We start from the raw sequence: 16,075 nt of genomic DNA on the forward strand, positions 1-16,075 counted from the left end.
CAGTCAGTCATGGCTGGAGACAGTCAGTTATGGCTGGAAACAGTCAGTCGTGGCTGGAGACAGTTAGTCGGGCTGGAGACAGTCAGTCATGGCTGGAGACAGTCATCGGGCTGGAGACAGTCAGTTAGGCTGAAACAGTCAGTCGTGGCTGGAGACAGTTAGTCGTGGCTGGAGACAGTCAGTCATGGCTGGAGACAGTCAGTCGTGGCTGGAGACAGTCAGTCATGGCTGGAGACAGTCAGTCATGGCTGGAGACAGTCAGTTATGGCTGGAAACAGTCAGTCGTGGCTGGAGACAGTTAGTCGTGGAGACAGTCAGTCATGCTGGAGACAGACAGACAGTCAGTCATGGCTGGACAGTCAGTCGTGGCTGGAGACAGTCAGTCGTGGCTGGAGACAGTCAGTCATGGCTGGAGACAGTCAGTCGTGGCCAGTCAGTCTGCTGGAGACAGTCAGTCGTGGCTGGAGACAGTCAGTCGTGGCTGAGACTGGAGACAGTCAGTCGTGGCTGGAGACAGTCAGTCATGGCTGGAGTGGAGAGACAGTCAGTCAGACAGTCATGGCTGGAGACAGTCAGTCGCTCAGTCATGGCTGGAGACAGTCAGTCATGGCTGGAGACCAGTCGTGGCTGACAGTCAGTCGTGGCTGGAGACAGTCAGTCGTGGCTGGAGACAGTCAGTCGTGGCTGGAGACAGTCAGTCGGGCTGGAGACAGTCAGTCGGAGACAGTCAGTCGTGGCTGGAGACAGTCAGTCGTGGCTGGAGACAGCAGTCAGTCGTGGCTGGAGACAGTCAGTCGTGGCTGGAGACAGTCAGTCGTGGCTGGAGACGAGTCAGTCGTGGCTCGGGAGACAGTCGTGGCTGGAGACAGTCAGTCGTGGCTGTCGTCGTGGCTGGAGACAGTCAGTCGTGGCTGGAGACAGTCGTCGTGGCTGGAGACAGTCAGTCATGGCTGGGACAGTCTCATGGCTGGAGACAGCTGTCAGACAGTCAGTCATGGCTGGAGACAGTCAGTCATGGCTCAGTCGTCGCTGGAGACAGTCTGGCTGGAGACAGTCAGTCGTGGCTGGAGACAGTCAGTCATGGCTGGAGACAGTGGCTGGAGACAGTCAGACAGTCAGTCATGGCTGGAGACAGTCAGTCATGGCTGGAGACAGTCAGTCGTGGCTGGAGACAGTCAGTCATGGCTGGAGACAGTCAGTCATGGCTGGAGACAGTCAGTCATGGCTGGAGACAGTCAGTCATGGCTGGAGACAGTCAGTTATGGCAGGGAACAGTCATGGTAGTAGACAGTTGTAACAGGAGCCTCCTCCTCCTCCTCATCAATAACCATAAACACTCAGGACGTCAAAACAATTACCAGAATCCTAGTCATCATCACCCTCTGCCGCCCCCGTGATGGGCTGCCTCCTGCGGGATGGCGAGCACTCCACCATGACAACAAAGTCGAATTATACCAAATCAATTCACTTCGATTCGAAAATTCGTCTATCACCTCGCATGACGTCATCTGGCCGGCAGTCTGGGGAGTGGTCCGGACTCCTGGGTGGGAGTCATAGTGCGAAGGTCTATGATAATGCCTGATAAATGTTCCGTATCTGGATACATAACAAATTACAGACTACACGATAAAAGTTTGAGATTTCATCGATTTCCAAAGGATGAAAAACAGAAAAAGTTGATTTTATTGTACATGCAGCAAACATATAGGGTGCAACAGGAGGAAGGTCAATACTTGAGAGCCGTTGGCAGGTTTAAAATTAAATTTCCTAAAGCCTAACTTTCGACCAAGAAACTAGATGTGGAGAGACAAATAAGTATTTGTTGTTTGAAACTGTTGTATAGCCTAGGCATCTGTAATATATCTCGTGGCCATATTGATAAATTGTAAACCTCTACACATATATACTTGTATCACTGATTTACCGTAATAGCTTGGGAGAGAGAGAATGAGGATAATTATGATCATTAAATTTTTTATTATTTTATTTAAGTATTTTATTTAATCTCGTATCCCCTCCCTCCCCCTCCCCCCCAGGAAATAGCTAACCCATATACCTATGATTACTTAATTGCTTTTACACTGATAATGGCAGCGAGGCAAAATCATAAGAGTATAAATAATAATAAAGAGAGGAAGAAGAGAATTGTTAATAATAATTATAATAAATTTTTAATAATAATAATAGGAATATCATAAAAATAATGATTACATGGGAAGTTCAAGTGACTAACTGAAAGATAGTGTGTTAGGGGATGAGAAAACCAGGAAATATGGCAAGAATATCCACCCCGGCCAACGACGTCACATAATTAGCTCCTCCCATGCGCGTGGATGGACTTGGTTTATTTAGATTTTGCGTAACAGTATTGGTGTGGTGACGGTATGAAAAAGTATTGAAACAAACTGGAACACAGAGCGATAGTTGTGGGTGTGTTGGCATACTTGACACTAGTTTGTGTATGTGTTGGTAATCCCGGCACATGTTTGTGGATATGATGGTAGCTGTTTGTTTATGATGCTGTTTCCTTCTAAGAAACAGTTTAGCTGGTGTATATATACAGTACGTGATTACACTGCCACCATGTCCTTACCCCATTAATACTCTAATTCTCTTTATATTTTTGTTTGATGAAGTTAAAGTTTGTCTCACATATTTCGCCTGATGGCTTGACACATTGAGTGGCTGATGGCTGCAACAGGGATGATGCCAAAAAAAATATAATCTGGTTAAACACTCATTGTTACACTTGGGTATCTAATATACTATAGGACTAGGCGTGTGTGTGTGTGTCTGTTCTGGGCAGCCAAAACGGCACAATTGTTTTTCATCAAACTTGGTGGAAATATCGCAAAAAATTCGTAGAGTGGAACAAACCTGGTCCCATGTCGATGGTTTCTTTAGGAAGGCATTAGTTAACAATTTTATTTACGATGGAAAACGATGCAAGTCTACGGACTTGGCACACCCTCATTCGCTGTACGCTGTCACGAGCGTTCAAACTCTCACAAGGGCACGAACGTGCCCGTGATCACTTGATTTATTCTAGTTCACGCCAGACGATTTAATGCAGCAGCTGAGAGAAACGGCTACCACCTACTGGGTTAATACTTAATTTACAAAATATTACGTGATATTTTTTTATTTATTTTTTTACCTCTAAAGGACTCCAACACCTATGTCAGTATCACCGACCCCTTGCAGTTGTGGGAGATAATAATAATAATAATAACAATAATAATAATAATAATAATAATGATATTCATCATCATTATCATCAAAATACTAAAAATTTATGAAGAAAAAGAAGGAAGTCTCTGGTCTTGTTATCCGAAATATGAAGAAATAGTGAAGTGTAAAGCAGCAGCTGGCAACTGACTCCCTGCAGATTTCAATAATGTGTCAGTTCATTCAGTTTGTTTGTTGACTGATATCTTGTCGTCCTTCATTACACTTTCCTCTGCCATTTGCCTAGTTGATGGTCCATGATAACTTTGATCTCTTTTATTTGGCTACGATGCAGTAATATAATGAGGCCGAGGCTCCGGCCATGAACGTGTCAAGCGACAAAGCGGCTTGAGATACACGGGTCTGATACTGTTCAAACTTCCCATTATACTTTCCTTGAATTTTCTGGCGTTTTCTTTCTTTATTTATTTTAAACTTTTTCATTCAACTAATTCTCAAACGGTCTCGTGTCTTTAGCTTTTATATTGTTTTCTTTAACCTTTTTCCTTCAGTCACCTGTACGTCACGTCACGCTCTCTAGGGAGTGTGAGAGATTACCTACACCGGGCGCTGATGAAGTCACGAGAACAAAGACAGCGGCGGGTCACTGACGTGTGGGAGACAGAGGAAAATCTTGGATGAGATCCCAGGCAGTGACCAGAATGAGGAGTTGGAGATGGATCACCCTCTGTGTGTGTGTGTGTACCACACACACACCTGGACATTGGACAAGCTGGAAAGTGAAGTTCATTACTTTACTTTGGCCTTTGAGGTATATCTGGTACAACTCCCTTCCTCTTCCTCTAACAGGGCCGCGGGGACTAAAGAGTAGCACTATCTTTTTTTTTTTTTTTAGGGTGAGAGAACCTTAAAACCGAGCCTTGGATCATGGCATCAGACGAGAGTTATAAGCTGTTCCTCTTTAAGCTCCTACATTACGGCCTCCCTGTGACCTTCTTGTCCATAAACAGGGAGAGAGGGAAGGAGAGAGGAGCTTCCCAATAGTGCTGGAGGCATCCGCTGCCAACACAACGGCCGAGAGCTGTTGTTCTCTCAGCTGATCCACCATTTACATTTGCTTAAAGTTTTAAATGAATTCAAGCAAAAACGCAGACAGTCAGACACAAAGATTAGAGACAGTAAGGATGGACCACCGGGCACTTGTTTTATCCACAATGCACAGTTCGGTGACGTCACTTGCCAACACGCATCATCTGGTAACCTTTGTGTGTGCCCGCGTCTGCTCCCGGGACCAGTGTATCAACAATTATGGTTATTTGTGCAATATACGGGTGCACCAGCAATGTTCAAGTCACAAGCAGAGAGCACATCAAGTATTACAGATATCCCAGAGATAAGAAAACTTGTGACAAATGGATAAGATGTCTACAAGTGCTCTGATAAACACATTAGCCTAGCAGAGAACTTGTTTGTAGAGAGTTCATATTTCTTTTGTATCTTCTTAATACTGAAATGTTTGACGAAATCCAGATACCTACAAGAAGGTGATACAATCATCTTGCCATATGTGGCCAACAAGAACTCTGAACATCTTTATTAGTCTTGAAAATATTAAAGTTAAGTACATCCGTACGTGGGTTTCAGGTGTCAACAATGCTCTTGTTTCAAGACACGGGGCAAGATTTCTTAATTCTGCAAAGTCAGTCAGTATCAGGTCATCCAGAAGACCGTGAGACATTGTTCTTGCCACGTCTGACAAAAACAACAATAATATTGCCTCTAATATAAAAAAACCCTCAGAGTTACATCACTTAACTCACCAGCGACGGTTGTAACACCTAGAGAAACTTGCTCTATTTTCTTAAGTATTCATTGTAAGGCAATATCCAGTTGTTCGGAGTACACCACAGATATTTATCTTACCATGTCTGGCTAAAGGAAAATATTTGCATTGTTAACACGCTCAAAATTTTAGTTGCTTCGTCCAGGTCATCAGCGAAATGCCTGGAACCCTCGGGTGTTTCCTTGTAATATTTTTATTTATTTATTTATTTTTTGCTATATCACTTATTTTTTGGAAGACTATGAGAACATAAGGCATTAATTTTGTTATACCTGGCCACAGAAAAGCCAGTATTTAAAACAAAATTAAGCAACCCAACGTCAACCAAGGCCGTAGTCCCTGTGGTCACCACAGGTAGTGTGACGTCATTGAATGTGGCAGAGCTGAAGTTTATTACGTAACATTGGCGTGTCTTACTGTATATAGACCTTGGTCAGGCAGGGAGGCTGGCAGCTCTCTATTCATTGGTTTCAAACCACAAAATGACAAGAATTATCAGTCGCTGTCAACCTGGTGGAGAGGATCAACGTCAGGCGCTGAATAGGCAGCTTCAGGATTATCCACATGAAGGGGATCCACCACTTCCAGACGATCCTCCCACCTGCCTCATACTGTAGTCTAACGTCCCATTTCCGGGTCTTAAGTAACTCTCTAGGACACGACGTCCTTTCCCAGGTCCCACGGCTCTCTTGTGTGTGAGTGGGCGGCACTTATCCGTCGATACAAATACTTTAAACAATAATTATGCGTCAGTCGATCAGTGGAGAGAAGTTGTGAGGGAAGGCTAAAGTCCCCCCCCCCCCTCCTCTCTCTCTAACTGGTTAACTTTGATGAAATTTAGTATCACTCCCAAGCTGTGTTCAGACGACTACTCACACTAGGCTGGTCAAGCAACACACACACACACTATTAGAAACAATATCACAGGTACAAGGTAAGTTACAGGTACAATGAAAGAGTACATGGTGCAGGTGCAAGTTAGAACACTAGTACAGTACATGAGTAGGTGTTTACGTGATCAATATGTGGCGGGGAGAGGTGCTGGGGATGTGGCGGGGAGAGGTGCTGGGGATGTGGCGGGGAGAGGTGCTGGGATGGGCGGGGAGAGGTGCTGGGGATGTGGCGGGAGAGGTGCTGGGGATGTGGCGGGGAGAGGTGCTGGGGATGTGGCGGGGAGAGGTGCTGGGGATGTGAATGAATCCCTCATCCCCTCTCACTATCCCTTACATAAGCAACCCTCCTCACACACACACACACCCAACGTTACGGTTCCGCTTCTCTGACTCGTTCATCGTTCAGTTTCTCTCAGGCATACATACATACATACATACATACATACATACATACATACATACATACAAACGTCTTTTCAGTTAAACCGTTTTTCATCAGCATAAAATAAATAATGATTCACTTAATGAAATCACGAAGAGCAAAGAAGAAAATAAATGAATATACAATTAGGCAATAGATAAATGTAAATACTCAACGATAAAGATTGTTGTGGTGAGGAAGAAGACCTAGAATCGACCTTTTTCTAGGTTTGATTGTTCATATAACTGACCAAGGATTGTATGGCATCTGGAAGAGAACAAAAGGATATTCTAGTAAGTGAAGGGAACAATAAAAATTACTTATATAAAACAAAAGTAAAACACAATGATAAGTAACATAACAGATGTACCTACACACATAACAAGATAGAAGACATGGGTTCAAGTGTAGTATAACTTTATTAATCATTTTTCTGTCTAGGTGAAACTAATGTGCTCGGATCCCTACTCAAATATTCGCACTCAGACTTAGTATTTGGTTAGGTTTGGTTAGTATTTGGTTAGGTTTGGTTAGGTTAGGTTAGGTTAGGTTTGGTTCGGTTAGGTTAGGTTAGGACTCAAACTCCTTCTTCTCCACTACCTCCTGCGGCTACTCGTCCCCCTTTACCTCCTCCTCCTCCTCCTCCTTTACTTCCTCCTTTACCTCCTCCTTCTCCTTCTCCCAATCCTCCTCTTCTCCCTCTTCATCCTTGAGGACAAGAGTGGCCACCATAATATCAGGTGGCGCAGGACAGAACCACATTCACTCCTTGATAATCCTCGAGTACATGACATCATTTTCCCCCTCCCCTCATGACATCCCTCCCTCCCCTCATGACATCCCTCCCTCCCCTCATGACATCCCTCCCTCCCCTCATGACATCCATCCCTCCCCTCATGACACCCTTCCCTCCCTCATGACATCCATCCCTCCCCATGACATCCTTCCTCTCTCATGACATCCCTCCTCCTCATGACAGCCCCCCCAATAGGGTGCTGTGACCTGGTAGGGCCACTAACCTCCTCCTTGTCGTCTATAGTGTGACCCTGTGACTGGCTGTAGGGGCCACCAACCTCTCCTTGTCGTCTATAGTGACCCTGGTTAGTACTAACCTCCTCCTTGTCGTCTATAGTGTGACCCTGTGACCTGCAGGGGCCACCAACCTTGTCGTCTATAGTGTGACCCTGTGACCTGGTTGTAGGGGCCACTAACCTCCTCCTTGTCGTCTATAGTGTGACCCTGGTTGTAGGGGCCACCAACCTTCTCCTTGTCGTCTATAGTGTGACCCTGTGGGCCACTAACCTCCTCCTTGTCGTCTATAGTGTGACCCTGTGACCTGGTTGTAGGAGCCACTAACCTTCTCCTTGTCGTCTATAGTGTGACCCTGTGACCTGGTTGTAGGGGCCACCAACCTTCTCCTTGTCGTCTATAGTGTGACCCTCAGCAAAAAAATACCTGACAAGTTGCTTAATTAACTCTTACCTTCTTACCTGATCCTTGCATTTTGGTTCTCTTCTGTTCTCTGCTGTTCTGTTCTCTGTTCTCTTCTGTTTTATGTTCTCGTCTGTTCTCTGTTCTTTTCTTTTCTCTGTTCTCTTCTGTTCTATTCTTTTCTCTGTTCTCTGTTCTTTTCTGTTCTCTGTTCTCTTCTATTCTCTGTTCTCTTCTATTCTCTGTTCTATTCTGTTCTATTCTGTTCTCTTCTGTTCTCTGTTCTCTTCTGTTCTCTTCTCTGTTCTCTTCTGCTCTCTGTTCTTTTCTGTTCTCTGTTCTCTTCTATTCTCTGTTCTCTTCTATTCTATGTTCTCTTCTATTCTCTGTTCTATTATGTTCTCTTCTGTTCTCAGTTCTCTTCTGTTCTCAGTTCTCTTCTGTTCTGTTTTGTCTCTCTTTCCTTACTTTCCCTTCTACTCCCCTCTCCACTTTCTTCCCCCTCTCCTTCCCTCCTTTTTCTCGCTTATCTTCTCATCCCCTTTCCCCTCTCCTTCCTTCTCACCTTCCACCCTCCCTCCTAGCCCTTCCACCCTCCCTCCTAGCCCATCCACCCTCCCTCCTAGCCCTTCCACCCTCCCAGCTCCATCCACCCTCCTCCTAGCCCTTCCACCCTCCCTCCTAGCCCCTTCCACCCTCCCTCCTAGCCCATCCACCCTCCCTCCTAGCCCTTCCACCCTCCCTCCTAGCCCTTCCACCCTCCCTCCTAGCCCTTCCACCCTCCCTCCTAGCCCTTCCACCCTGCCTCCTAGCCCCCCTAGCCGCGGGAAGGATGATGATTGAACTATTCTCCCCCTCACTGGATTGATCTCATGGTCTTGTTTACAACGTGGTGAATTAGAGGGAGTGTGTGTGTGTGGGAGAGCAGTAGTCCCTCATGTTTTCAGTACACATTTTGCAGTATCGGTTTTTACTTCTATATTCCAGAACATTTATTTCCAGTATCTTTGTTTTAGTAAATCTTTTAGGGTATATTTTTCTGCCTTATCTCAATATTAGACACTCCAACTTTTTGGGCTGTATCAAGTGTAATCAACATAGATAACGTTTTGTAATAATGGGTTGGTAATGTACTCACAGAATGTAAACAATGCTGTCAAATCAAAACTAATACACTAATAATATGTTTTCTTAAATTATTATATGTATTTTAGTATGTTATATATTATGATGTTATTGTTATTTATCGTGAGGACATTCATATAGGAAAAATAACTGTACCTTTAGTTTACTGCATTAGCTCTCCTTTGAACTCGAGCAGGTGAGTACTTTCATATCAGAGCCGAAAGAAACGGGGAACACTGGCTTAAACCTCCTTATCTATTGCTGGATTTGCTTATCGGTTTGGACAGGTTAGGTTAGGTTAGCAGTAGGGTGGTTACTCTTCAGGTGGAATAAACTAGGGGTGTCCAATCATCAGGTGGTCACATACTCTCGTGGCGTCTCTCCCTACGTGTGTTTGGTAAGAGTCCAGAAACAATGAGTGAAGATATGATTACTCGTCGGGCAATAAACGAACAAGAAAATAATAATACCTGGTTAAATAAGCTCATTACTTCCTGGCGATCTGGTTATTTTCTATTGATAGTCTTCAGCGAAATCCTCTTAGTATATTAACCAGTTGCCGTGGGGAGGCTTTCTGGTGGGATCGAGCACGCAATATATCCCCGAACGCCTTTAGTCTCCCCTCCCCTCCTCCCCTATACCAGAGCCTTATACTGTATATCACGGTTGCAGGATTCAGGGACTGTTGCCTCATAGTTTTTATCTGCGACTGTTGTTGACTTTGGGGCCGAAGATCTTTTTCCCTGATGGGACAAAGTGCAGGATGCCTCAGCGTCACTTATACGTCAGACTGGCCGAGGTGTTATCTGAACAGAAGCAGCAGCCCAGAGTATATTTCAGCTTGGTTGAGATATCGACTGTCCTTCCTTCTGCGTAGGTCTGCATTGCTTTGGCTCCGGCCGCCAGAAGAATGAAGCTACCTTGATCCACATTCTGAATTCTCTGTTCCTACGCCCTGTTCTTGTCATTCTTGTTCCTTCTGTGCAGCCTCAAGAGACAGGTCAGGAAGGCTCGCTGTCCCCGGGCTTCGTTGGATGTGTTGGAAGCCCTGTCTGAAGATTCTCACCGTCCAATGGAAGGAGGGTCGGTTCTACCGTGACGTCGTTTTGCCGTTAGATCCCTTACTTTGCCATGCCTCATACATACGAAGCCCCCTTTCTTACACACCATGGCGTGGCCGATGTCGTAGGATGAGCCACACACACATTGGGAAGGCAAACCTTCTACTGGCCAACCGTACCTTAGAGTAATGGCATCTGTGAATTCTTGTTTATTAAGGCTGAAACCTTTTGCCCTTATCGGTAACGTTGCTAGCCAGTTCGAGGCGCCCACCTCCTGCGCTATAGCTACTATTTCTTTTAAAGTTTATCACTTTGGGTGTGCTGCCGTTCTGTCGTAATGGTCCGTCGAATCTTGTTTAATTAGTTGGTGTCCACCTGACTTGATGCATCCTGAGCTACTATGTGCTCAGTGAGGGCTGCTGTGAGCTTGACTCCTCCTCCTCCTGCTATTATTATTAAAATAACAATGACAATAATAATAATAATAATAATAATAATAATAATAATAATAATAAAAATAATAATAATAATAATAATACTGTTAAAATAAAAATCACAAGAATGATGATAATAATCATGTAATATTCTGAATGTCAAAAGTGTTTTACAATATGCAGAATATGTAGAAATATATGGCGCTATTTGCTGTCATATCACCAATATTGCCGAGCGAGTGTACTCAGCGGGACTGGAGAGTATTGTTAAAAATATATTAACTTTCATGAACATCGTCTAGGCAGAAATATTACAGTAGACGAAATGGTAATGTGATTTTCCTTCCTATTCAATGCGTGATGGGGGCGTTCGATTTAATGCTCACACACACACACACACACACACACACACACACACACACTTGCATATACTGTACGCATACATACATACATACATACATACATACAGTATATAATATCAGTATTACATGCACATTCAAGCAATTCTACTCGTACACACAGGAAGCCAAAACATGTAAATGTAGTCACTGAATTCACATGTACGTTAACAAAACCGTACACACACACACACACACACACAGAGAGAGAGAGAGAGAGATAGAGAGAGAGAGAGAGAGAGAGAGAATATTGGGCAAGCAGTTCATGCATTGCCTAACCTACCGCCATTATGCCTACCCCCCTTTCTCGTCCCCTTTCCTCCCCCCTCACCCCCTCCCCCTTCCTTGTCCCCTACCTCCTCCCTCCTAGCCCCCCTTCTCCTTCCCCTCCTCCTCCTTCCTGTTCCTCGTACCCTCCCCCTCCTCTTTCCCCTCCTCTTCCCTGCTCGTCCTCCCCCACGCTTTTCCTGCCTCATGAATATCTCGTCCCCTCTCCCCGCCTCCCCCGCTCCCCCTCTCCCTTAGTCCTGTCAGTAAGAGGATTGGTTGTCATTATACCCCTACTTGAACCCTTACCTCACCCTTAACCACTACCTCACCACCTACACCACTGTACCACTACCCCCTTACACCCACTACCTCCCCCCCTACTACCTCCCCCTTACACCTACCCCTACCTACTTACCTTACACTCCCCTTACACCTCTACCTCCTACACCCACTTACCTCCCCTTACTACCTCCCCTTACACCTCTACCTCCCCTTACACCTCTACCTCCCCTACACCACTACCTCCCCCTTACACCACTACCTCCCCCTTACACCACTACCTCCCCCTTACACCACTACCTCCCCCTTACACCACTAATTATAAAATACAAGAAGAAATTTGAGTCATTGAAGGTGACTTTTTCCCTCCGGTAAATATTTCCTCAGTCCGGTAAATATATCCTCAGTCCGCTAAATATTTCCTCAGTCCGGTAAATATTTCCCCAGTCCAGTAAATATTTCCCCAGTCCGGTAAATATTTCCCCAGTCCGTTAAATATTTCCCCAGTCCGGCAAATATTTTTTTAACTCCTCCAAGTATTTTCAAATGATGTAACAAAAGGAAAAACAAAGATTAAATGGATTGAAACAAAAGAGAGAGAAACAAAAGTACAAAAATAAACAACAGTGATAAATTACAAGGAATAAAATAAAAAAAAGCTTAAATTAAAAAAAAAAGCGATCGAAAAGTTATAAAAAAAAATCCCAATGAATCGAAATACGAGAATGAAAAACAAAAGAGAAATATCTACCAACAAAAATGGCTGAATCAGAGAAAAAAAAAATCAATAACAATCAAACAGTGGAATAACAGGTGGAACGCGAGCTTTCCCTAACCCCACTTCTTGTTCTTCTCCTCCTCCTCCTCTTCCCGAGTTATTACACCTCCCTTCTTCCTAATACCAACTTCTTCTGATTCCTTCTCCCCTACCCCCCAACCCTCCTTTTTCCTCCTACTCCCCCCCTCCTCCTTCTCCCTCCTACCTCTCCCTCACCTCCTTCACCTCCCCTCCCTGACCCCCCCTCACCGCCTCCCAGTCTGTCTGGCTGTGGGAATTTTGTGTTGAATTTTTTTGTGTTTTTGTCTGGGATTATGAGGTGGTTAAGTTATGAGGTGATTAGGTTATGGGGTGGTTAAGTTATGGGGCGGTTAAGTTATGGGGTGGTTAAGTTATGGGGTGGTTAAGTTATGAGGTGGTTAAGTTATGGGGTGGTTAAGTTATGAGGTGGTTAAGTTATGGGATGGTTAAGTTATGGGGTGGTTAAGTTATGAGGTGGTTAAGTTATGAGGTGGTTAAGTTATGGGGTGGTTAAGTTATTAAATTGGTTAATTTATGGTGTGGTTAAGGAAATTTATTTAGGTTTGTATGGAATATGAATTGGTTAAGTTGGGGTGGATTAGAATTGGTTGTTATGGGCTGGATAATATGGTTAAGATATGGGGTGGTTAAGTTATTGGTTAAGTTTATGGTTGCCATGGGTAGTGGTTGTGGGGTGGATTAGGGCAGTTATGAGGTGGTTATTTTATGGGGTGGTTGAATTGGGTTGTGGTTAAGTATGGTTGGTGGTGGTTGGTATTTATTTAAGTTATGGGATGGTTAAGTTATGGGGGTGGTTAAGTAGAGGTGGTTAAGTTATGGGGTGGTTAAGCAGTTGGTTAAGTTATGGGTGGTTAAGTTATAGGGTGGTTAAGTTATGTGGTTGCTATGGTGGTTAAGTTATGAGGTGGTTGTATGGGATGGTTAGTGAATTTAAGTTAGTTATGGAATATTGGTTAAGTTGGGGTTGTGGTTGATGGGTGGGTGGTGCGGTGGGGTGGTTGATTGGTGTTATGATTTGTGGGAGAAGTTAGGTGGGCTATGAGGTTAGGTTATGAGGTGGTTGGTTATGAGGTGGTTATGGGATGGTTGTTATGGGTGGTTAAGTTAAAGGTGGTTGTTATGGGGTGGTTAAGTTGGGGGTGGTTATGGGGTGGTTAAGTTATGAGGTGGTTTATGGGTGGTTGTTATGGGATGGTTAAGTTATGGGGTGGTTATGAGGTGGTTAGGTTATGATTGGTTAAGTTTGGGGTGGTTTAAGTTATGAGGTGATTAGGTTATAGGGTGGTTTAAGTTTTATGAGGTGGAATTGGTTAAGTTGGGTTATAGGGTGGGCTTTGGACAAGTTATGAGGTTAATTGGATTTAAAGTGGGATGATTGCTAGTTAAGTTTTGGGGTGGTTAAGTTTATGAGGTGGTTTATGAGGTGGATTGTATGGGGGTGGTTAAGTTTGATTATTGAATTAGGTTATAGGATGGTTTATTGGATTGGTTGTGGTTAAGTTATGAGGTTGTTAAATTATGGGGTGGTTAAGTTATAGGATGGTTAATAACAAACTGATAAGGATAATAAAATAGTATTTTCTTTACAAACAGAGGCAAGTTGAAGCATACTGTATACACAATGGGGTGGTGTTTTGATGACGTCTGGGACAAAGTGACACAAAACCTGAGTATTGTAAAATAAAAATCGCCAGAAAACGTCAGAAAATACCAGGAAAAATACCAGAAAACGTCGGAAAATACCAGGAAAAATACCAGAAAACGTCAGATAATACGAGGAAAAATACGAGAAAACGTCGGAAAATACCAGGAAAAATACGAGAAAACGTCATAAAATAACAGAAACGACATAAAACACCAGAAAACGTCATAAAACACCAGAAAACACTCAGAAAACATTAAAAAAAACCCACAGAACACGACAGAAAACGCAGTATAAATTTAGAAGTAGTTTTTAAGATTATAATGGTAAAGGAAAGGCATGTCGGGCCACTTTCTTGCTTATCTTGCTCAAGCCTGGAGCTCCACATAGTTCAGGATGTCTTTAGGGCTCAACTCTTCTAAACATGTTCGTGGAATGTACATGAAAGCTTTATTCTTGTGTCTTTCTTATCTTTCGAGTCTTTAACAGATTTTTATGGATTTGTTTACAGTGAATGAATGTTGGTTGCTTGGGGTGACGTGTAGAAGCTACGCGATGTTGACTTTTGTACCATTGTCCCGGATAAACAATGCCGAGAGAGTGAGGGTTAAGATTAGCGGTTTAATAAGTTACGTGTTGAGGCAGTTGGTAGGAGGGTGAGGAGGAGGAATGGTGAGAGGCATTCAGGGAGAGAGGGGGAGATTTTCTATAAGCGAGGAATGGTGAAGTAAAATGAAGAAGGTTAGAGCAGGCTCAAGAGGAGGAATAAGGAGGTAGAGTGAGAACAATGGGGGAGAGGAGGAGGAGGGTGATGGGTTCTGATGAAGCCAGTTACCCAGGGTCGTCTTGATGCTGAAGCCTTTGTGTGGTAGAGCCGACAGCATCAACAACACCAGCACTCCATTATATTAACGCTGCACCAGCCAAGGCTTCGTCCGGGTGATGTAAAGAGAAGTAAGATAAATTCGTAGCGCTTCTTAGTCTTGATGAGGAAGCTTCCTGGAAGAGTTAATCACATTATATATCAAGTGCGCTGTGAGTGGCTGATCATGTAAGGAGTCAGAAAAGAAGCAGAAAAAAACAAGGAAGATGCCAAGATACAAATGAATAATAAGAAAGAAAACCAAAAGTTTAAAAAAAGAAGAATTATTGATGGTCTGGGTCCAGTTTCTTAAGAGGTTTGTGTATTGAATATTCTTTATAACTCGAAGGTGCAAGACTACATTCAGAATTACGTGGAATATTCATCCTGCAAACCTTTGGGAACCTGGAACCCAAAAAGATATCATGATCGTAGGATGATACTGTAGGAGGATTAATATGAGTTATGGGTCGTGTGAGGGACACATGAGGGAACTTGCTACCTCATAGCTAGTGGAAAGTTACAGAGGGTGATAGAGTATATAAATCTAATGTAAGTAACCCATTTATATAAATACTTCTGCCTATAAAACAGAGGCTAATACACAGCCACACGGACCATCCTCATGATGCTGACACTTCCTTGCTGGTGAAGGCATTTGGCTACTTGGTAGACTTTATTCTCTCTCTCTCTCTCTCTCTCTCTCTCTCTCTCTCTCTCTCTCTCTCTCTCTCTCTCTCTCTCTCTGTGGTGTGCGTGTGTGTGTGTGTGTGTGTCTCATGCCAGACAGACAGAATATGACCAGAAGCGTCCCCCGTCGGTCCAACACAGCGGTCTGGCACCCACCCATCATCACCTTGAAAAGACGGGGTCGTGCTGGCTGCGATGTGGTGGTTGGCGTCTATCTCCTCCCCTCCCCTGATTTCACCACCCCTCCTTTGCCTCTGTCGCCCTGCCTCCCCTCTACCACCCCTTGCTTCCACCGTCCCTTCACCCCTTCTTCATCGTCCCTTCACCCCTTCTTCCTGCCCCTACTGCCCCCTCCCGTTTCCGTTGTCCTTCGTAAACCGTTGCTTTGATCTCTCAAGGCGGGTGCAGCCCCAGCCCCAGCCCCCTACCTTCCCTTTCTCTCGAGATATTGGTCAGATTGGTCCTACACCTGATAGAGGTCAGTTTAATGTCACCATTATGATCTGGTTCCAGTCCAAATGGGTCCCAATTCCATAATGGATCTAGTCGTAATGAACATCAGTGTCAATAGGTTAGGGACTTAGTAAGACTAAAGCCAATTAGTAGAGTGCCAGGGTCCATTAACACGGGAGCCTATTGCATTTACAATATAGTGCAGGTCACAGCTAGTATCGACGACCTTGAACCATCACCACCCTATGTGTTGGCTTAAGTGTA

General features: G+C 44.2%; 1 protein-coding gene across 1 annotated transcript; it reads right to left on the reverse strand.

Moving 5' to 3' along the window:
- Positions 1–2,605: 2,605 nt before the first annotated feature.
- On the reverse strand, positions 2,606–11,084 carry LOC121869150 (cilia- and flagella-associated protein 251-like). The gene is made up of 5 exons (XM_042370338.1): positions 11,079–11,084; positions 7,837–8,095; positions 7,510–7,662; positions 4,823–4,941; positions 2,606–2,692 (listed from the first exon to the last, which is right to left on the reverse strand). The coding sequence occupies exons 1-5, from the start codon at positions 11,082–11,084 to the stop codon at positions 2,606–2,608; spliced, it is 624 nt and encodes a 207-aa protein (XP_042226272.1).
- Positions 11,085–16,075: the final 4,991 nt, after the last annotated feature.

The sequence above is a fragment of the Homarus americanus genome, unplaced genomic scaffold, assembly GCF_018991925.1.
Source record: "Homarus americanus isolate GMGI-L3 unplaced genomic scaffold, GMGI_Hamer_2.0 scaffold25467, whole genome shotgun sequence".
Classification (NCBI taxonomy): Eukaryota; Metazoa; Arthropoda; class Malacostraca; order Decapoda; family Nephropidae; genus Homarus; species Homarus americanus.